The sequence below is a fragment of the Carassius carassius genome, chromosome 48, assembly GCF_963082965.1.
Source record: "Carassius carassius chromosome 48, fCarCar2.1, whole genome shotgun sequence".
NCBI classification, from domain to species: domain Eukaryota; kingdom Metazoa; phylum Chordata; class Actinopteri; order Cypriniformes; family Cyprinidae; genus Carassius; species Carassius carassius.
In genome coordinates, this window is record NC_081802.1 from 9,472,206 (window position 1) to 9,494,640 (window position 22,435).

General features: G+C 34.7%; 1 protein-coding gene across 4 annotated transcripts; it reads left to right on the forward strand.

Annotated features, from left to right (window-relative positions):
• The first annotated feature begins 646 nt into the window (after positions 1-646).
• On the forward strand, positions 647-22,144 carry LOC132131215 (voltage-dependent calcium channel beta subunit-associated regulatory protein-like). Of its 4 annotated transcripts, none has more exons than XM_059543224.1 (10): positions 647-992; positions 3,052-3,128; positions 5,404-5,549; positions 8,189-8,268; positions 8,487-8,649; positions 9,719-9,890; positions 11,599-11,736; positions 11,894-12,128; positions 17,190-17,379; positions 18,643-22,144. In XM_059543224.1, exons 2-10 carry the CDS (start codon positions 3,078-3,080, stop codon positions 20,078-20,080), a joined length of 2,613 nt encoding a protein of 870 aa, XP_059399207.1. In that variant the 5' UTR covers positions 647-992; positions 3,052-3,077; the 3' UTR covers positions 20,081-22,144. The 4 variants fall into 4 exon arrangements, with proteins under 4 accessions (XP_059399207.1, XP_059399208.1, XP_059399205.1 ...); XM_059543225.1 differs by lacking the exon at positions 647-992 and adding an exon at positions 1,602-2,701; XM_059543222.1 differs by lacking the exon at positions 647-992 and having other exon boundaries at positions 2,708-3,128.
• The last annotated feature ends 291 nt before the right edge of the window (positions 22,145-22,435 follow it).

Genomic DNA, 22,435 nt, shown 5'->3' on the forward strand with positions numbered 1-22,435 from the left:
TAAACATTAACATTATTACACATATTATTAAAAGAGTTATGATGATTAAACAAGGAGGGAAATTAAGATAATAAAAAAATGTATTGTGTAAAAATGACTAATAGTTGTTGTTGTTTTTTAAATGCAAAGATTATTATTTATTCACATAATTATTAAAGTTTTTTCAACATTTGTCGTGCCATTTTTATAAAGATTTGTTTTACGACTGATGTGTTGGTAATTAGTAAACAAGGTAGCTTAAAGGTAGTCAAAATTCCTGTTATATGCACACACACACACACACACACACAAATTTGATGGTGAAAACAATTCCGTTTTACTTGTGTCGTTTTGTGTTGATTTTTCAACTGTAGTACATAAGCCATTATATAGCTTTTAAATGCCACTGGGGCACGTTGACACAGAATGTCCTTGTGTGGAGTAAACTAGGCTGTAGGTCAGTAATATTCACATTCATGTCGTTTTCTATTGTAGTCTGTTTCAAATATAAACTTGACGATAGAAATATTCACTGAACATATTCACTAAAAAAATACTATAAGGGTGTACGACCACGAGGGGGCGCTCAGTAAATATCAATTTAACATTCAGTTTTACGAATTGAATTGACTCATATTCGTTCAAGGTCAACGTGAGCACTGAATAATGAGCCACCTCAGCGTTATTGCGCTCGTTTATTCAGCGCGATCTATACGTTAACCGAAACTGCAGGGAGCACGGACCGCCTGGGGATGCCCGTTCCTTGGGACCCAAATGGGGGATCACCTCATTTCCATAACAGTAGGACAGGACGAGCGCGTGACAGACAGACACTTGTGATCTCAGGAGCGCTGCACGTCACGGCCTGCGCTCGTCACCGGGCGCCGGGAGAGGGGGTGTGTTTAACGGGGCACTTCATTCATAAATACAAACAGGTTTAAAAGCCAGTGTCACAGAGAAGATCGGGGAATCGTTTGCGAGCGTTTCTCATGGACCTCGTGAATTATAGTTAGGTGAGTTTTGTCGGCTTGTCGTCGTTCATTCACGCTGCTTTTTGTCTCTGTCTTCGTGCTTATTCTTGGAAATGATGGGAGTCTAAAATGCGGAAAACAGACATGCTTATCGATAGAATAGCATTAACGATTGGGAATGCGATTTAAATATGGGTTTGTAGGCTACTGCCTGTCTGATGATGATCATATCGCTGTTATTTCAGTTTATTCATGAAGACTAACTAGTATCTTATATTACTAATGCTTTTTAAATTACTAGTGAGTGGTCCAATACTGACTAATCAATCATCAGTAGCCTAACTATTAATTTAATCCTTATCTCAATATCTGCTCCAGGATTTTTTTTTTTTTTTTACTATTATTTATCACAATTGTTACTCTATCTATCTATCTATCTATCTATCTATCTATCTATCTATCTATCTATCTATCTATCTATCTATCTATCTATCTATCTATCTATCTATCTATCTATCTATCTATCTATTTATTATAGTAATACTAATAAAAGTAGTAATAAAAATAGTAATACTAATAAAATATACTAATATCTACTTAATTAGTACTAGGAAAACTGAAGAACTAACATTTTAGAGACATATACAAGAGACAAATACTTTTTTATGGCTTTAGTTTTAGTTAATTAAAAGAACCCCAGTAGTTACAGGTAACTAAAATAAATACAGGTCCCTGATAAATATGGGTAAAAATTGAATAAATACCAGCAACAATTTGAGTACAGCTTTGAGTACTCATGTAAATAAATTATATATTTGAACAAAATAATAAAATATTTCCAGGTGAAATAAAATGAAATTTGTTGGATGATCAGTAGTGATTCGGGAAAAAGGATCATTCTTGGTGTTGTATTACTTACTAGTGATTAACCATGAATTAATCATGAAGACACTAGTTATTACATAATCAGAAATTAATGTTAACACGTAAATAATTTATTACAAGTTCTATAAATAATGTATAAGACATTTTTATAGCGAGATTTTTGAATGTATTACACCTCCGCAGAGTCTGCCAAGAGCATATGTTGCATAACGTTCATGAGAGTTGTTAGAGACTGTCAAATATATTTCTGCAGGTAACCTAAAATGAGAACACAAACGAACAAGTTTTAAGTCAAAATATAACCAAGTCAACCTGACTACTAAGGCTACACCAACAAAGGTTGTTTACAATGTGCATTTTGCACAATTTTTTTTTTCGCAGTGTATCATCAAGCTAAATATTTCATTACAAAGAGAATTGGTGAAAATCGAATAAATCACAAGTGAATTGACAGTGACAAAGTGATTAAAAAGGGAAATCTGTCAATGCCATTAAATATAAAAAAACAGCTCGGAACGGTTCAAACCGGTCTCAGTTGATTTGTTTTAATAACTATAACTAATAATGCAGTACATTAGGTGTCTCTTTGAACAGCATTATGCATTCGAAACACACACACACACAAATAGCTTAAATGATCTCAGGAACGCTAAAGACCCTGAGATGGAGAAAGAGAGAGAGAAGCTGTGAAAACAGGTAGGTGGGCAGAAGCAGGATGAGTATGCAGCAGGAGCTGAACGCTTTGCAGTCCGAGCTTTCAAACACACTGCTATCTCTGCATCTTTTGCACACAAACACATGCTGCTTTCAAATAATGGGAGAAAAGGCAGCATCACAGCATTAAAGAAACGAGGACTGCTTGGAAGGTGAGTGCAGGAGTTTTTATGCAGAAAGCTGTGGTGTTGATGGTATTAAGGGGAGCATATGCTGCCGGGCCTCAGCCAAAGAGGAAATGAAAAGGGATTTTTGGGGTGAAAGGGTGACATTTTGTCACAGAATTCTGTAAGTATGTGTTTGTATGTACAAGGGTTGCATTCAAATATATTTAGAAGGAGATTAGGTACTGTATGTCTGTTTAAAAGCTGAGTATTTAAGGAAACTGTCAGTTCAGGGATGCATTTGGTTCATTTTCCTCGTGAAGGAGAATTCAAATCCTTCTTTAGTGCCATAATTGGCTTCAAAGCAGCTGGCTGACTTCCTGTAATGTCTTCCTCAGGGGGGACGCTCTCTCTGGATTGGACCATGAGCAATGAGTCTGCCATATGGCCACACCAGAACAGAACTTACCCCACCGTAAGTACTTGTGCTTCTCCTTCCTGTGCTGGGAACTTTCATTACGCCCTTTCCCTTTCTTCGCAGCGCTATCTTCAGCCATGCAAATTGAAAATATCCTGTTCTGCGTCCCTCATAATTGGATCCACCGCAAGATCTAAGCAAATTAGCCCTTGCGAGAGAACTTTGAGTCAGACGATGTGACAGAGAGCATCACAGTCCCAGAGTTACTGTCAGGAACTTCAATTACTGTCATCATTGGGTTACAATAAAGACATTAATTTCGGAATAGTGACTCATTCCAGGATCCTCTGGGATTCTGGACGTTATAAATATATAGTTTATTATTTGTTTACTCACCTTCATGTTGTTCTAAACCTGTATGAGGGATTGGCTTCAAAAGGGAGAATTTTTGAAGAACGTCGTAGTTGCTCTTTTCCAAGCCATTACAGTGAATTGGGAATGAATATTTCAGTCTTCTATAAAGATGATTAAGCACCAGAAAAGGATCATAAACATGATCAACATGAACCATGCTCTATATTTTGAGTCTTCTGAACTCATATTGTAGCTTTGTTTGATGAACAGAAAGAAGTAGTGATATCTGAAAAGCCAGGCCTTTTCTTTGAATCAACTGGAAAAAAACGTATCCATTTGTGTTTCATAGGAGACAGTAGTGTTGTCACGGTACCAAAATTTCAGTATTCGGTACCGATACCAGTGAATATCCACGGTTCTCGGTACCAATTTCAGTACCAAAGCAAAACACAAAAATATGCTAATTAAAAAAAAATTACTTTTTAGCACTAAAAATAAAACCAATGCCATTCTTTATACTTATTTACAATTGTGTTTAAAGTTTTTCTACAAGTTATATAATTATGAAAAACAGTAAACAAGTTTCACCCAAATTTAATTTGTCTTTAAATTTATGAAATTTAAACACATTTTATTTTTGGAAAATAAAAGGGATTTGCTATTAAAATTAAAACATGGAAGAAATATTGTGATTTATTTCTTTAAAAAATAAAGTTTTATAAATTGTTTCAACAGTAGTAGCAGTACCACATACATTTTACTAAACACATAGAACACATAGAAACATTTCTGCTTGCTTGACTATAAAATTAACCCCTAGACTACTGTTTCATGTTTATTTTGAATAAACGTTTTTGGGGGTATCCCAGCATAGCATGGTTAATTCAGTCTCTTTGAATAATGTTTTTCGACTTCAATAAAAGCAGGTAATTTAGATATTACACATTTTTAGAAAACACTTCGTTGGGTTTGTATGGAGTTTCAGTATGTATGTTTTTTTTTTTTTTTTTTTTTTAAATTAATTGATGTTGCATATCAGTATATCAATTCTGGGATCCTTAAAGTACCAAAACGACAATGGTTTTCAGAAGAACAATTTCAGAATGTGAACTTTTAAAAGTGTGAGCTATCGTTTTGTCCATCCATTTTGCTGTCCCTTCTGAAAACAAGTTAGCCTGGTTATTCTTGAGACCATCCACAATGATGCTACTGTCCAAGAAACAGTTCCCAGTTTCTCCACTGAGAGCATCCTTCGCTCTTGCCAAGCTAGATTAATGGCAGACTCAGTGATAAATAGCTTTCTTCCATTTATAGTTTAATGAAGAGAAATCAGTCTTCCAAACTCTTTCAATAACAAAGTAATAGACCTGAACAATGGCTGGTAATTAGGATGTTCTGCTCCACCTTTGAAACACTGCATAATATAAGAGTAATTGTAAGATGTTTCAAAGGCTCATTCAGGCCTTGTTCTTATGCTCTTCTTATTTAGCATTCTTACCATTGAACATCTCTTTGGGGACATGAACGAAGATGACATTTAAGCAGGTGGCAGGGTAAGAGGTGTTGTATGGCTTTGTGCTTTGAAGTCTTTGAGGAAGGAAACTTTTGTCTCTACCTTTCGTGTCTCTTAAGGTCTCCGGCTCTAGATCTTTCTAAACTCGTCTTTGGCGTGGTGAACACTGTACTTAACATCTCAACTCAGAAACAAAAGCCCCCACACCTGAAGGTCCTTCTCTCCAGAAACTGTGCTTTATGTAGTATTACCAGAAGGACCACTCTTGAACAAAGGGCTTTTATGTCAGTAAAATGGTAACAATCAATTTTTTTTTTGGGGGGGGGGGGGGGGGGTAGGGTTGGGTTGAGACCTGAAAAGGTTGGACAATAGAATTTGGGAAACCTATATAATGTGAAAATTGAAGTCATGCGGTTGGAGAAGGAATTTCCATTTTATTTTTTTCTTTCTCTGGTGTTTACCTAGGATGTCCCGCTGTCATCAGGGACACAGAATGGCTATGTCCTCCTGCTGGTCCTCTTGTCCGTCTTTGTCGGGGGGACGCTGGTCCTGCTCTCTGTCCTTCTGATTGTCTGTCGTCGGTATTGTGAAGGGGACAGACGCCATGCATGGTAAGAACAACCCCTCGTAACTTATGCATTCACAGGCCCCAATACATACTTGGTTCTGGATGAATATTTCTGTCAACCAATCAGATTTATTATTATTTTGTTTATTTTAGGGATTTTAATATTTTCACATAGCATTTCCCATTTAGTTCTTCGTCCCTAAAAAAAGTAATGTGGTGCGATTAAAATTATATATTTAAATAATATACTACATTCATATAAGTTAGTAGTAGTAATGGTTATTTTATTATTAGCTTTACATACTATTACAACATTTATTAATATTTTGAATATATATATATATATATATATATATATATTTGTTTTTTTTTCATTTAAAATTGATCTTAAGTTAGATTAGTAATTTTAAGTTTAAATTTTAGTACACCAAGGCATCATATATAATTGTTGTAAAGTTTTTCATGTAAAATGTATATTTTATTGTATTTTAATTCAGTTTCAGTTTAATTTACTGAAAATAATTATAATGCTTTCATTTTAGTGACAGTACACTGAGAGTAGTACAGTTAAAGGTTGAAATATGGTTTAATATGAGTTTGCACTGTTTATTTAGTTGCCAAGGCAAAATGTATAAATTCTTTTACATTTTCAAAGCTGTTCATTTAATTTTTAATACTTTTTAACAATAAATATTTAAAGTTGTAATATTTAATTTAGTTATAGTACACTGATGATAGAGTAAAAGGTTTTTAAATAAATATTAACTTAGATTTTTTTAAACCCTTAAATGTTTGTAAAATATAAAAAAAATCCATGTTAGCATATTGCATTAATAATACAATTTTGGATTTTTATTTTTATTTCCATAATTGGTTGCACTGCCTGACAGATGGTCGCACCAAATGATAAGACCGCATGAGGTTAAGGGTAGAATGCTTTCACGCAAGACAAGTTTTTACATTTAATAAACACATAAATGTACAATTTAATACGTAGTTCCAATAAAATGAGAAAATGCATTCTGTGAATATTGAGAATATACATTATGATTGTTGCTTACAGTGTGATGTTTGCATGTTGACAGATGATGCGTATGATTGCATTTGACACTAAATTCTACGTCAAATAGAACAGTAACGCAGAGATTCAACTGGAATTAACTGTTCCTCTCGTGAAGCCAAGGATGATCAGCCTTGAAAATGGTTTCTGTGCACATTTGGCACAGCCTGGCTGTATTTCTCAGCGGCTGCTGAGCGGTGTAGAGTCTGCCTGCTCTCCAGGCTCACACAAATGACGAGTATAATGAGATCTCATAGCAGCCATCAGCCACGATAAATCACTCCTGGTGCTCTCTAGCCAACACCCACTAAAACAAACACACACACAGTTCACTGTGGTTATAGGACTGGAAACTCATTTCCAGTTTCTCATTACTTACAGTGCCTATTGGCGAACGAAACTGTATACTGTTGTAATAAAGCCATTGTTTTTATTGTGGCTATCATATGGCATTTATTTAGATGTCAACGCAGGTGAAAGTGAATGAGATTTGTTCTTACAATTATTCGCAGCTGGGACATTTTTAAAATCTGGTGACTTTGCATAACGTTTAAAGACCCCATAAAATCATATTTTGAAGGACATCTCGATTGGTTTCAATTACATCAAAAGCCATGAACCGTGATTTACTACAATTGGTGGAGAAACAATTTTTCCTCAGAAATTGCTAGTAAATTTCACGTTTGATTAGAAGGAGATGACAAGTAACACACTCAATGAAACATGCAAGGCTGCAAGTGACATTGGGGGAGGGGCATTCTCATTCTCAACAGCATTTGATTGGACACAAATCTGTAGTGCACAAAGACATCATCAGTATTTATTTTTAAGAAAAAGACTGTAAATTGTGGCCATGGACCACAAAACCAGTCTTCAGTTGCTCGCTGGGGTATATTTGTAGCAATAGCCAAAAAAACATTGTATAGGTCAAAATTGTAGATTTTTCATTCATGCCAAAAATTATAATTAGGATATTAAGCAAAGATCATGTTCCCTGAAGATATTTTGTACATTTCCTACTGTAAATATATCAAAACTTAATTTTTGATAAGTAACATGGCTAAAAACTTAATTTGGCATTTAGATTTTTTGGCACCCTCAGATTTCAGATTTTCAAATAGTTGTATTGGCCAAATATTGTCCTCTCCTAACTTATTTATTCAGCTTTCAGAGGATGTATAAATCACAGTTTTGAAAAATTGGCCTTATGACTGGTTTTGTGGTCCAGGGTCACAATTATGTTTACTATAGTATACAGTGCATATAGTTTACCTGAAATCTAGTACACATGGATTAAAAGTAACATAATCTTAAATTTAAATTTGAGTAATATATATATATATATATATACTTTTATGTCCTTGTCCAAATTTAAATGGGATGTACTTCTTCACAACTTTTGTATAATTTCAAGACTTTTTAACATAGAAAAAAAACCATTGTATACTATAGTATTATTCCTTTATATAGAGTTGCCTGACGTTTTGTATTTATTCATTTTCCTTTTTGAGTGAAGTCCAGGAACTTGTTTGTCACCATATTTTGAGAAAGCCCCAGTTCTGCATGTTATGAATGAGATTAACATGAATTTGAATTTGACTGGTTACGTGTTTGCATTGAAGGTTCATTGTTTGCCTCAGGGCTAGCGATGACACCGAGAAAAGTAATAGCACCTATGTGGAGGAGGCCCAGCCAGTGCATGGTAAGAACTACACTAAAAAAGTTAATGTTCGTGTTACATGTCAACCTCCCAGTTACAGTTATTTAAGAAAATATGTAAATCATTTGCATGTGTATTTGCATAGAGCTTCAGGGAAAGTGTCAAGGTCAAGTTAAAGTGACAGTTTCACATACATCAACTGAGGGCATCATGTGAAAAACAAACATGTCCTCTGGTCTAATCTGGCTCTCCCCGCACAGAGATTACGATTCGCGTCGATGAGTCAGATTGCCTGTCGGCAGTCAGCTCCCACGACATGGAGACAGAGCGTTTCCTCTCCACGGGCACGACCGGCCGCCGGGTATCCTTTAATGAAGCAGCGCTCTTCGATCACAGCAAGAAAACACAGGAGAAAGGTCGAAGGTCAGCCGCCCACTCACTCATACCACCCACTCTAGACACACAGCGCTCACTACCGCAGCAGACTGCAGCTTTCATTACTCATTTGTGCGTTTTACATTTACATCTGGCCTTGTCAGATGCATGAGCTGTTGATGAATAACAGGCATTAACTTGTTTGTCAACATCAAGATTCTGGGTTAAATTAATTACGGCAAATAAGGAAATGTTATATATAAAAAAAAAAAAATCTTGCATTTAGACATATATAAATCACCTTTTTCTTTGTATTGTAATTAAAAAGTCACACAATTTGATGAATGAATATTTGCAAGTAATTTTCTTTATTTGTAATATCATAAAAATGCATAATAATAACAAATTATTAACATTAATAATATTAAATATTAATAATAATATTAATTCTTTCATATACACACATTGTGTTTGAGATGTTCTTCAAAGTAATAAAGAATTGTTATTAATATAAAAAATATAGATAGATAGATAGATAGATAGATAGATACAAAAACTATATATATATATATATATATATATATATATATATATATATATATATATATATAACTCACACACAGTATGCATATATAAAAAATAAAGGACTAAATGCATTACATATTTAAGTTGAGATGTACTATTTAAAAAAATAAAAATGTAATACATATGCATACATTATTGCCTAAAAATTATTACCTAATCATTCGATTTTTTTATGAAATTTTTTTTTAAATAATATTTTGTAAAACAAATGTGTCAAAATTAAAAGAATAACATGATTTATATATATATATATATATATATATATATATATATATATATATATATATATATGTAGTTTTTAATAATAATGGGGGTTATATATAAATCTGTTTTTAGAGCAGTATGCAAATTAGACAGTTTCTTTGGTCGACTACATTTCACGATGCAATTTGTCTACCAGCTCAGTTAACACATCTTCAACTATCTGAAAGACGTTTTCAGCAAGAACTCCTGTGATATATTTGTGGTGTTAATTTATAATGAAGTGATAAATCCAGCATCCAGTATGTGTCATTTTTCCACCTCACCTCAGGTACACGCTTACGGAGGGCGACTTCCATCACTTGAAGAACGCGCGGCTCACCCACCTCCACCTCCCTCCACCCGCCCTCCAGATACTCACCATCCACGAGTGTGAGTCATCAGAGAACAGTATTGCCATGACGACGCGCCCCGTCGCTAAATCCAGCCTCTCCATTTTTCAGGTGACAGCCACATTGCTCTGCTAATAGGAGAATATGATGTCACTCACAACAAGGGCAGCATGAGATCATATTTTTCTAGGTCAGTTAAAAGCATTGAGGTCGTGACGGATTGTCAGTTTAAGTGATGTGGTGTGTAAGGAGACGTTCATGCAGTTGAGCAATTGATATATCTAGATATTGGGGTCATTTAATGTTATAACATGTTAGCTTTTACTTCTATGTTACTTTAGCCGTGTAAGGATGAAGAGAGACATTATGAATCCTACCGTATCTCTCAAATTGTACCTTATTTTTTAACCTAACCAGCTGTTATTGATGTGATCCTTGACAAGAAATTGTCTTTGTTCAGAATAGTGTAATAATCTAGTAAATGTTTTACTATATACACTGGATACTGACTACTATTTAAAAAAAACAATAGTATGTAAGCATCATCTATATTATCAGTTGGGGTCAGTAAGAGTTTGTTTTGTGAATGAAATTATTACTGTTATTCAACAAGAACACAATAAATTGATCAAAAAAAGAAAGTAAAGACCTTTTCTGCAAATTATTAAGCAGCAAAAATTTTTTCAGCATTGATAATAATAAGAAATGTTTCTTCAAATCAGCATAGAATGATTTCTAACGGAGTAATGATGAAATTTGATGAAAATTTAGCTTTGACATAAATTACATTTTAAAATACATTCAAATAGAAAAGAGTTGTTTAAAATGTTAATAATATTTCACAAGTTTTACTGTTTTTGCTGGATTTTAATAAATAGACGAGCATAAGTGACTTCTTTAAAAAACAAAATAAAGTACATTCCAAACATTTCAATGGTTGTGTTTTTTCTTAAATTTAATTTATTTTCACAATTATTGGTCAGAATAACTCGATAACTGTGTTTATAATGTATTAATTTGTCTAATCAAATAGCAAAGAAAAAAAAAAGTAAAAAATTTAGTATATGGTAATGTGCTTTCGCGAACATTCTACTATTGCGTCATTCCACAAGGTAGCCCCTCCCACAGTCAAAAATCATTGGTCCAAAATTCTGCTTGCATTGCTATATTAAACTTATTTTTAATGTAAGAGCGCTAACTTTTTAAACTTGAATGTGTGAGGTTCAGGTGTCATTCGCTTCAAGTCTTTTTAGCTACATAAAAACTCTCCGTTATGCTGCTTGATATTGCAAACTAGCATTTTGTATAATATTATTTCAATTCTGTATATATTGTAATCATAAACACACTACGGAGCCCCGCACATGACATGCAAGAAAAAATAAATATATTTTGCGCACGATTTACTAATTCGTTCCCTTAATGAACTAAATGTACGATTTAGCAACAAATTAGTAAATCGTGCGCAAAATGTAGTAATCGTGCGCACGTTTTAGTTCATTGAGGGAATGAATTAGTAAATCGTGCACACGATTTAGGCTACTATTTTTTCCTGCATGCCATGTGTGGGGCTCCGTAACACACTGGTTTGTAGTGCAAATAGTTACTGTAAATTACTGTTTTAATTACAGTTATTCTGCATGTTATTTACCTATAGCAACTAATAAATTGTAAGTCTTGCACACTCTGAATTCTTTAACGAACGATCTTATACCAGACCTGTACCAGACAGGTTTGGAATGACTGCATCACTGTGTATATTCAGGTTTCTTGTTAGTGTCAAAACAATAACCGGCCCTTGTGTTTGTCACGTGCACAGCCACCAGTGTGTTCACTGCCCCAGACTGGTCTCAGTCCCAGCTCTGCCCTTCCTGGTGATGCTCTCAATTCCACTGTGGACACGACATTCTGTGAGAGCATCACAGTGGCCAGTCCTGAGCCATCCAGCCCGTGTTTAGTGAGTCACACACACTGATACAGGCACTCACTGACACATCATATCACACAATCCATGCAAGTTCATTTGAGTCACAAACCCGTGTGAATGCATAACAGCAGATTATCCGATTGTTCATTTGTTTTTTGCATTTATGTAATCTTGCGAACACAAACAGATGGAGGTCAGAGGAGGAGTTGGGAGGAGCACAGGCATCATGGGTAATGGTAGAGAGGGTGCGTCAGCCTCATCCACGGCCCTGTCCTCCTCTGGCGGGGCCCCACAGGGCCCCATGCTGCAGTTCTTCACCAAGCTCCGTCGACACGCCAGCCTGGAGGGAGCGAGTCCTTACTTCAAGATCAAGAAGTGGAAGTTCGACAGCAGCCAGAGAGCTTCAAGTCTAGACATGAGAGGTCAGTGACACATCCAGGAACTGGCAGCAGATTAGAGAGAGCGTCCGGTGTGAATGTAGAGCGATAATTTCATACTAATAATCAGACTTTGCTAATGAAATGTGTCTTGTTGTTTAAAGCCGTATTTCTTAAATATAAAGCCAACTACATTTTTTAATGGACTATGCTGATTAAAACAGTTTAGTTTCAGTTTCTTTTGAATTTTGATATTATTAGCTTTGCTTTATCTTTAAGTAGCTTTAGAGTATTTTATTGTATTTTAAAGCTGTGCATTTTAAGATTAGAAAAATGTAAATATTTTCCGTTTAATTTATTTTTTAAAAGACAAATAATGAAAAAAATTTTATTTAAATATACAACACTGTTAAAAAGTTTGGGTTCTCTAAAGATTTCTTTAATGTTTTTAAGAGAAGTCTTTTATACTCACCAAAAAAAAAAAAAAACACGTTAATAATGTGAAATATTTTTACAATTTGAAATAACTGTTTTATATTTTCATATGTTTTAAAGCATAATTACTTCCTGTAATGGTAATCCTGAATTTTCAGCATCAATACTCCATTCTTCAGTGTCACATGATCCTTAAGAAATCAGTCCAATATGCTAATTTGATCAGGTTTTTACAACAGATTTTACCGTTTAACATTTTTGTGGAAACCGTGACACTTCAAAGAACAGCATTTATTTGAAATTTTTTGTAACATTAAAAATGTCTTTACTGTTGCTTTTGATCAGTTTAATGAAATTATTATTATTATTTTTTTTTTTTTACATATTTTGTTTTTATTCAAACATTTGAACGGTAGTGTATTTTAAGGTTTTTGTAGAGTCTAGTGGTTGTCATGTTCTTCAATGTACTAAACAATTTTTTTGCAAATTTGGTGCCAAATTTTTTTAAATGTTGCTCGATCTCATTTTCATCTATTAATTTTGTCACCTCTGTATTATACTAATTCATTGATATGACAAAAAGTGCTCTGATAGCATGAGTATGATTTTATTCTACCTCATGTTTAAATATGAGAAAAGTGAATGGTGTAGCTAATAGGACTGAATTAATTAATAAACATGAATGAATAGATTAATAAGAATATATATGCTGCTTGATTATATATTCAGTGGAGGACAAAGTACTTAAGTATATCTTACCAGAAAATGACTTTGGTAGAAGTTAAAGTCACAGTTTAGAATATTACTTGGGTAAAAGTTTTAAAGTATGTCATGTTTTTTTGTACTTATGTATGAAAAGTGTCTGTGTGTGTATATATATATATATATATATATATATATATATATATATATGTATATATATATATATACATATATATTTATATGTATATATTTATACATATATATGTATATATATATATATATATATATATATATATATATATATATATATATATATATATATATATATATATATATATATATATATATATATATATATATATATATATATATATACAGTACAGACCAAAAGTTTGGAAACATTACTATTTTTAATGTTTTTGAAAGATGTTTCTTCTGCTCCTCAAGCCTGCATTTATTTGATCAAAAATACAGAAAAAACAGTAATATTGTGAAATATTATTACAATTTAAAATAATTGTTTTTAAATGTATTATACTTTAAATTATCATTTATTTCTGTGATGCAAAGCTGAATTTTTAGGATCATTATCACATGATCCTTTAGAAATCATTCTAATATGATGATTCATTATCAAAGTTGGAAACAGTTCTGCTGCTTAATATTTTTTCAGAACATGTGATACTTTTTTAGGATACTTTGACAAATAAAAAGTATAAAGTAAAAAAAAAAGAAGCTATGTTTTTAAAATATAAATATTTTGTAATAACAATAAACACTACTGGTCAGTAATTTGGGGTCAGTAATTTTTTTTCTTTCTTTTTCAATACTTTTATTCAGCAAGGATGAATTAAATTGATAAAAAGTGATAGTAAAGAAAATATATTATTAGAATATATATTATTAGAATTTTTTTTATTTTGAATAAATGCAGTTCTTTTTAACCTTTTATTCATCAAATATATTAGACAGCAGAACTGTTTCCAACACTCATAATAAATCAGAATATTAGAATGATTTCTAAATGATCATGTGATAGACTGGATGTTACATGTGACACTGAAGGCTGGAGTAATGATGCTTATAAATAAATTATTTTTTTTAAGTATATTCAAATAGAAAACTATTATTTTAAGTTGTAATAATATTTCACAATATTACAGTTTTTTCTGTATTTTTGATCAAATAAATGCAGGCTTGATGAGCAGAAGAAACTTCTTTCAAAAACATTAAAAATAGTAATGTTTCCAAACTTTTGGTCTGTACTGTATATATATACATATATTAAACTTAAGTGTTAAAAGTAAAAGTACAAGTAAATTCAAGATAGAAAATGAGCAAATAAATATAAAATATTGTTCTATAAACAGTTAGAGCAGCAAGATTGTGTTAAGTTTTAACTCTTTCTTCCATTTTGTATCTTCGGGTTCGCGTTAGAGCTGCTTCATCTGGTACAAATACACTTTCTTTCTAACTTAAGAAAACTGTTTTTGCAAATATGGAATCTGCATCTGAAGTGGCAATTAGATTCATTTACAGCGACTGTTTAATGCAGCTCAGAGGGGACGGGGATGAATTTAACCAGCAGTTACAAATGCATAAATAATGTTCGCTATTTTTATTAATGATTTTATCACAGCAAAAAAAAAAAAAACCCATTAGCGCACACCCCAGCTCTGACTTAACTTGAAAATGAAATCAACAGCGGCTGTGCGAGATTTTTTAGGAGTCTTCTGTTTTCTTCCTACTTTATTTTGTAGTAAGTAACAAAGGATTATTACTTTGTTAAATTACACCACTGTAAGTATTACTGTAAATATCTCAGGATTTATCCTCTCAGGTCTGTCAGCATGAAAGGAAGTGAGAGAACACTGCTGTGGAAAGTACAGACAGAGTTATGAACCTTTGAAGCGATCATTTTCCTAGCCTTAGGGGATGCAGAGCAATATTGAGTGTTTCTTTGCTTTTCATTTAGCAGCTGCATTGTGTATTACCTTGGAAAAATGATTGAAGATCTTAATAGAGTTTTAGTGCCTTCATGTAGCATGGAGCAAAGAAATGGTTCGGCTTTTGTGTGTGTGTAGCAGACTATAGAATATTCTCTCAGCTGCTGTATTTGAGTGCCAAGACTCGCTCTCAAGCAGATGGCCTGTTGACGCAGGGCTCTTCCATTCCAAACATCTTTTTTCTTTTTTTAAATGAGAGACAGCAAAAATGAGCGTCCCAAACACTCAGTATTTTTTATTCTGTGAAACAATTTGATAATGATCAAAGCCATGCTTACCATCTAATGTATTTCCACTGTTGTATGCCCAGGATAACAAGTAAGATACATGTTACATTGTTAAAATGCTAATTATGTTTTCTGAATGCATTATACCGAATGCACTACATTTAGAAAGCAAAAAAGAGAGAGAGGTGGAAATCCATTATTCTAGAATTAGAAAATGAATTAATGAATTGTCAACGTTTTTAATGTTCCATATTCTATGTTGGTCTTATTTGTATTTGTTTTGTTTATATGTGTACATGATATATTTGGCTATATATACCTATATTGGCCAGGATACTCCTGTAAAACTAGGTTTTTAATCTCAAAGAGTTTTATAATAATAATAATAATAATACATGTATATATTATTCATATATTATTCTATTATTATTACTTTATTTTATATTTATATAATTTTTTATATTTTAAAGTAAAATACAAATAAAAACATAATTATTTTAATTCATGAGAACCCTAGATATACACTAAAATGGAGTCAGACGAGATGCGAGTTTGCTAAAATATCTAATTAAGATATGATTTGATTCTTATCAAAACTATGAGATTAACATAGTGAGAAGTGAGATTTAATATATTTAGAATTTAAGAGCAAAGTTACAATTACCGATATTTTTCCACTAAAACTTTATTATTTAAACACTATTTCTGTAAAATGGACTGCTATGAATAATTAAAAAAATTAGCCCTAGAAAACCTAAGCTTTTTCTCTCAAACATATTGCCGATCATTTGTTTTGTGTGGATATATTCATGCATTAATTTTCAATAATTGTACCATGATGAATAAGCGTAGGATAACAGCTGATTTACGACCAATTTGATAGTACAACGCACTAGGGGGCGAAATGCAACAATTGTACACAAATATTGGATATAGTGGAAAGGCAGCTTTAAGAAAATATTTTCCAACTCCCCTAGAGTTAAACAATTGAGTTTCCATCCGTTTTCGAATCCATTCAGCCGATCTCCGGGTCTGGCGGTAGCACTTTTAGCTTAGCTTAGCATAGATTATTGAATCTGATAAGACCGTTAGCATCTCGCTCAAAAACGACCAAAGAATTTCGATATTTTTCCTATTTAAAACTTGACACTTCTGTAGTTAGGCTACATTGTGTACTAAGGCCGACGGAAAATGAAAAGTTGCGATTTTCTAGGCCGATATGGCTAGAAACTATACTCTCATTCCGGCGTAATAATCAAGGAACTTTGCTGCCATACCATGGGTGAAGCAGGCGCAGTGATATTACGCAGTGCCTGAAAATAGTATGTGTAGTTGCATCAGTAGCAGAGTTGCTGGGGACTATTTTCAGGTGCTTTAAGGTGGAAAAGAAAATTCATTTCAGAGGAAGAGCAAGTTAGAGATTACAAAAAGTAACTGTAGTTGGCTAGTACTAACAAGAAACTGCTTCTGACCACAGGTCTAGGGCTGTAGTACAAACCACACAACTTTGTGATACTGTTTGCGATTGTCCATTGGAAATTTGGTTTTGGGAATTTGTTGAACTATATTGGTAACAAAGGAATTAGCAAATACGGATGGCTAATAGAGTTTTTCAAAGATAATTTTAGTGGACCAATTAATCACTGACAATAAAATCTGAAATGTTTTATTTAATTTTAGTATTTAAATTGCGATGTGAGACTATTAACGATGCAAAATTCATGTCATCCCCACAGGTTCCCCCAAGCGGTGGCAGTTCCAGCGGCAGCGTGCAGCCAGCGAGAGCATGGACCAGGAGGAGCATGACGCCCATCATATCGACCTCATCCAGTACATCGCTCGCACCAAGGATGTCACCTACTGCCCCACCCGGCCCAGTCCACATCTTCTTTCCCCCCCTTCCACACCCCCACCCTCACTCGGCAGGTATTTTTAATTGCCTCCCCCATGCTATAGCAACCATCTGCCTCACCACGCCTCATACAGCAGACCTCATTCCATGCTGGACTGATCTTAGCTCGCTGATCGCATTGCCTTATCATGGCATCATCAGCTTACAGTGCAAAAAGCTTTGCATTAGATTTGGAAATTGCTTCCTTGGATATGGGTAAATAGGTGTACCTTTTGGTATTTTTAGTTTGGTATTGGTTTGTATTTGTATTTTACAAAATGTGTCCAGAAGTACAACACACATGTTTATGAACATCAGTAAATTTGTTTATATTTGCTTACCTATTACAGCTGACTTTACTGTATGTTTTCCTTTCGCTGTGTACTGGTCTCTTCAAATTAACCATCACAGAGTGAGTCACAACCATCTGTGCGCTAATGGAGGCATCTGTTTTAACATCTCTGATTCTGGGCTCAAAGCTTTAATGGGAAAAAAAAAAAAAAAAAAATTGAGATACACTAGCGTTCAAACATTTGGGGTCACTTTTATTCAGTAAGGACAAATGAAACTGATCTAACGTGACATTAAAGACATCTATAATATACAAAGGATTTATATTTCACATAAACAAAAAAAACAACATTCTATTTAGCAGAGAATTCTGAAAAAATCACAGTTTCCATAAAAAATATAAGAAAGTAGCTATAAAGTAACTATTTTCATGACTGATAATAGCCTTGGTAAGCAAAAGAGACTTAAAAATCTTACCAACCCCAAACTGTTGAACAGAAATGTAGAACTACAGAGACATCAAACATGATGTTGTGCTATGTTGTGGTATTTTCTAATGAAATAATATAGTACGTATGGTCCACAGTGGTTAACTACTACTCAACTAGACTAGTCAGTTAGTTAGGTTGACTGGATTACCTTAGTTTTAGATATAGCTAAACTGTAGTTTCTAAATTGTAGCAGTGCTACTTAAATTATCATTTAGAAAAAAATGTTTTGTGTTTTTTATTGGTTCTGGAGCATTACTGTTTTTAAATTTTAAATTAGAAAATTTATAAAAATGTTAAATATTGTGAAACTAATATATATATATATATATCATATATATATACTGATATATATATATATATATATATATATATATATATATATATATATATATATATATATCAGACCCACACTGACATAAAACAGATTTTGGGCTACATTGAGGCTTTTTCTAAAGAAATACTGACTATAATTAAGAAAACGATCTTGACTGATTTCATATGTGTACTGTTCCTCAGGTTAGAGGTGGAGGTGATGGTGGAGCCCAGCTGCAGCAGAGCGATGGGCCCCGGGGTGATCGGCCTCACCCCTGAGCCCCCAGATGAGAGTCTTGGAATGGGCTATCATCAGGAGAGTTTAGAGCATCAGACCTTGTACCGTGATATCTGGACTCTTCGCGCGTCCCTCGAGCGGTATGTCTCATCCGACCAGAGCAGTAACAATGACAAAGACTCCATCCGTAGTGACGCAGACAGTGTGTGCTCTTTAAGGGGCAAGACTGAGATGGAAGGGCTGCCTAGGTACCCCTCACAGGATATTGAGGATGAGATGGAGGGGAATGCTGACGTGCCTCTAGATGAAGGACTGGAGAAAGGTCGCAAACAGGATAGTATTGATTCTGAAAGGGGAAGTGATGGGGAGCCAGGAAACCGCAAGTTGCTCCAAATGGACAGTGGTTATGCCTCGATAGAAGCACCTTCGCGTGCTCCCGAGGAGTTGCGACTGTTTGGTAGCAGCAGTAGCAGTAAGGATGGCTCCGCCGTGGAGCGTAGGCACTTCTTCAGTTCCGGTCACAAAGGGACCGTGTGCGAGAGCTTCGACACGGACATCTTCGACGAAGAACTCGAAGAGGAACCTGCGGGTGCCAGTGGCGGTGTGGACAGAGTGGAAACGGACAAGAGCACCATGCTCTGGTCCCCCTATGGCCAGATGTTCACTCAACGTGATGCTCAACCTCATCCCCCCATCCTTTCCCGCCGCGACTACAGCATCGATGAGAAAACAGAAGCACTCTTCTACGAGTTCTTGCGGCACGACCCGCAGTTCGATCAGCAGGAGTCTCCACTGCGCTCCAAGCATCGTTCCCGGGTTCACCTGCGCAAGCAATGGCAGCGCTCCAAACAGTACAGCGACCCCGGCCAGCACTTCCAATCCTCTTTTGACCGGTACCGCACTCCGCTTCGACGCGGCGAAACAGTCAACTATCCTCTAGAGACTAGCTATCACAGCACACTCCCACGAATCATTAGTGTACCTAATGAAGAGAGCAGCGAAGGTGCAACCAGTACTCCCGAAACACCCAAGGCAGATCAGGATACCCCTACTGACGTGGATCCCTACATGATAAGAATATCTTCCAGCACCGGAAGCAGCGGAACCATCAATGAAAAGGAAGTCCTTGAGGCTTCGCAGCCCCCTCCAATGACTGACATTGCTGAAGAGCAGTCGGTGGGCCAAGAAAACTCTAGGCAAATGTTACCACCACCTGAGCCTCCTGATGAACGTACACCCGAATGTACAAGCTATGGCCCACAGACAATCACAGAAGAGCTGAGCGACAAGCTAGCAGCTACTCTCGAAGAGCGGCTATACTCAGATCTCCGCAGGACCAGAGAACCGCCTGAGTGTAGTGTAGTGACTGTGACCTACACATCGCCCGATCACAGTCCAGTGTAGCATGTGGCTCCCTTCATCTCCTCATACAAGGACACTTTGTGGCAACTACAGGTCCAAAGTTTTGATCGACATTGGCTCCGATCTGGAACAGGTTTGCTTTGGTCATTTAAATGGCGTTGAAATCATTGTCATTATGTCCTAGACCAGTGGTGTAGAGACATTTCTTCCATGCTTAGTGTTAAAATGGCAATTAAGGCTCATACCTCATGTTGCTCAATGCACCAAGTCTTAAACAAAATGAAGTGTCAAAGTCTGTTATTAAAGCTCTCCATTTAGCTACTCGTTGACTTCAAAAGCCAATATTTTCTCTGCACTAGGTAATCCACTGTGAAATTGGGTGCTATTAGATTAAAGATTTATTACATTTGTAACTGCATGAATTATATTGCAGTGCTGCCTATTCGAATGTCTGTTCATGACCCAAATTGTTATTATTATTTATTTATTTTTTAAATGTTTCTAAATGTATACCAGCTAGTCCTCCATTTAGTTTTGGTTTCTGAAGATGTAATACTCAATAATATTTATAATTAGTATCTGTTTTTTGGTGTTGTTGTGTAGCTACACCTGCTTTCAGATTTAATAAATCTAATTTTAGAGAAAAAAAATCCTATAAAATATAATCATAATTGGGATAAACATTAGAAATGTCCTTTTATGGGTAGACATGTCTAAATATGTCACATAACCTGTATTTCAAAAACAACAGTGTATCTGAAACACCATGGCATTTGTCCCAATCCTAAGCAAACTTAAGTGTTTCCTATTTTAACTTCAGAGTGTTTGTAAATTGGGTTAAATAAGATGGGATTAGATGCATTAAATCAATAGGAAAGTTATCTTGTTCCCCACAGACACATTTGCAATCCATTATAAAGTGTCCTTTTCCTTTAATAGTGTTATTGTATCATTGAAGTACTGAATGGCTAAAATTGCCTCTTAGTGAGATGCTATAATTTTATGACCATTGAATTATTATTGGGCTTTTCAGCTTTTAAATGTATAATTAGTTTGTTCTGTATTGTTGATCATATCTGTGAGAATGAGAAATAGACATACTGTATATAGTGCCAAATTCTTGTCAGTTAATACCAAACTTAAGCAAACAAACCAACAAACAAAAAACACTGTAAGCAACAGTTGGGGAAATGGGGAAAGAAAGAAAAACAGTCTTGCAAAATAACAATCACAGACATGTCTCTCTAAAGGTTTGAATCAGGCCTAAGATATTTTTATGAATTTCATTGTGTGAAGGGCATGCATTTTCTTGCATGTATTTCACAAAATGAGCTCTGTGTGTTTGTTAGCATTACTTTTATGTGAAAATTACCAAGACGAGAATCCCTAGAGGTGGACAACTGCCTTTGGACAGAAGTTTTTTTTTTTTTTTATCATTTAAAGCAAAACCCATTGCCCAGCATAAGCAATTGCTGAATCTCATTACAAATGCCACCATTCACATAGAACCGAATTATTCCGATAAAATGGGATTCTAGTATTCCCATCTGTCAGCTCACAGTATGGGTTGCATTCTGTATCGATCCTTATGGGTTTGATCTTCTTGTAAGCTTGCAAACAAAAGGTTGTCCTTGGCAGATTCTCAGGTGTGATGTGTTAAAAATTCTATCATTGTGAAATGTGAGCGAAAAGGCCATTGGCCATATATAGAGGCTCTTGATTTAATGAAGAAAAACCTTGGGTAGCATCCACAGGCCTTTTCTATGAAAGCACACATTGTTTTGTGGCCTTTTAGGGTGATTGTTTGAGCTATTGAGTAGTTCTCAAAAATTTTCATGTACTATTTAGGGTACATCTAAAGTGCCATCCAGAAATAAAAGGCTTTCATTATCTAGGTGAACAATGACTGATGTGTATTGGAGTAATTAACAATGCCATTGAAAAGAGAGCTTCAGACTAACTGATATTGCTTGATTGATTGTTTCTGGTTAAATGAAACGTACTGACCATCTCACATAATCAGTATGGTGCCTACCTGTGTGTTTAACATTTAATGGGATAGTTCACCCCAATAAATAAATAAAAGAATCAAAAAAAAAAAAAAAAGTCCATGCAGTCCTTAAAGGGATAGTTCACCCAAAAATGAAAATTATGTCATTAATGACCCTCACCCTTATGTCGTTCCAAACCCGTGAGGCCTCCGTTCATCTTCGGAACACAGTTTAAGATATTTTAGATTTAGTCCGAGAGCTCTCAGTCCCTCCATTGAAGCTTTGTGTACGGTATACTCTCCATGTCCAGAAAGGTAAGAAAAACATCATCAAAGTAGTGCATGTGACATCAGAGGGTCAGTTAGAATTTTTTGAATCATCGAAAATACATTTTGGTCAAAAAATA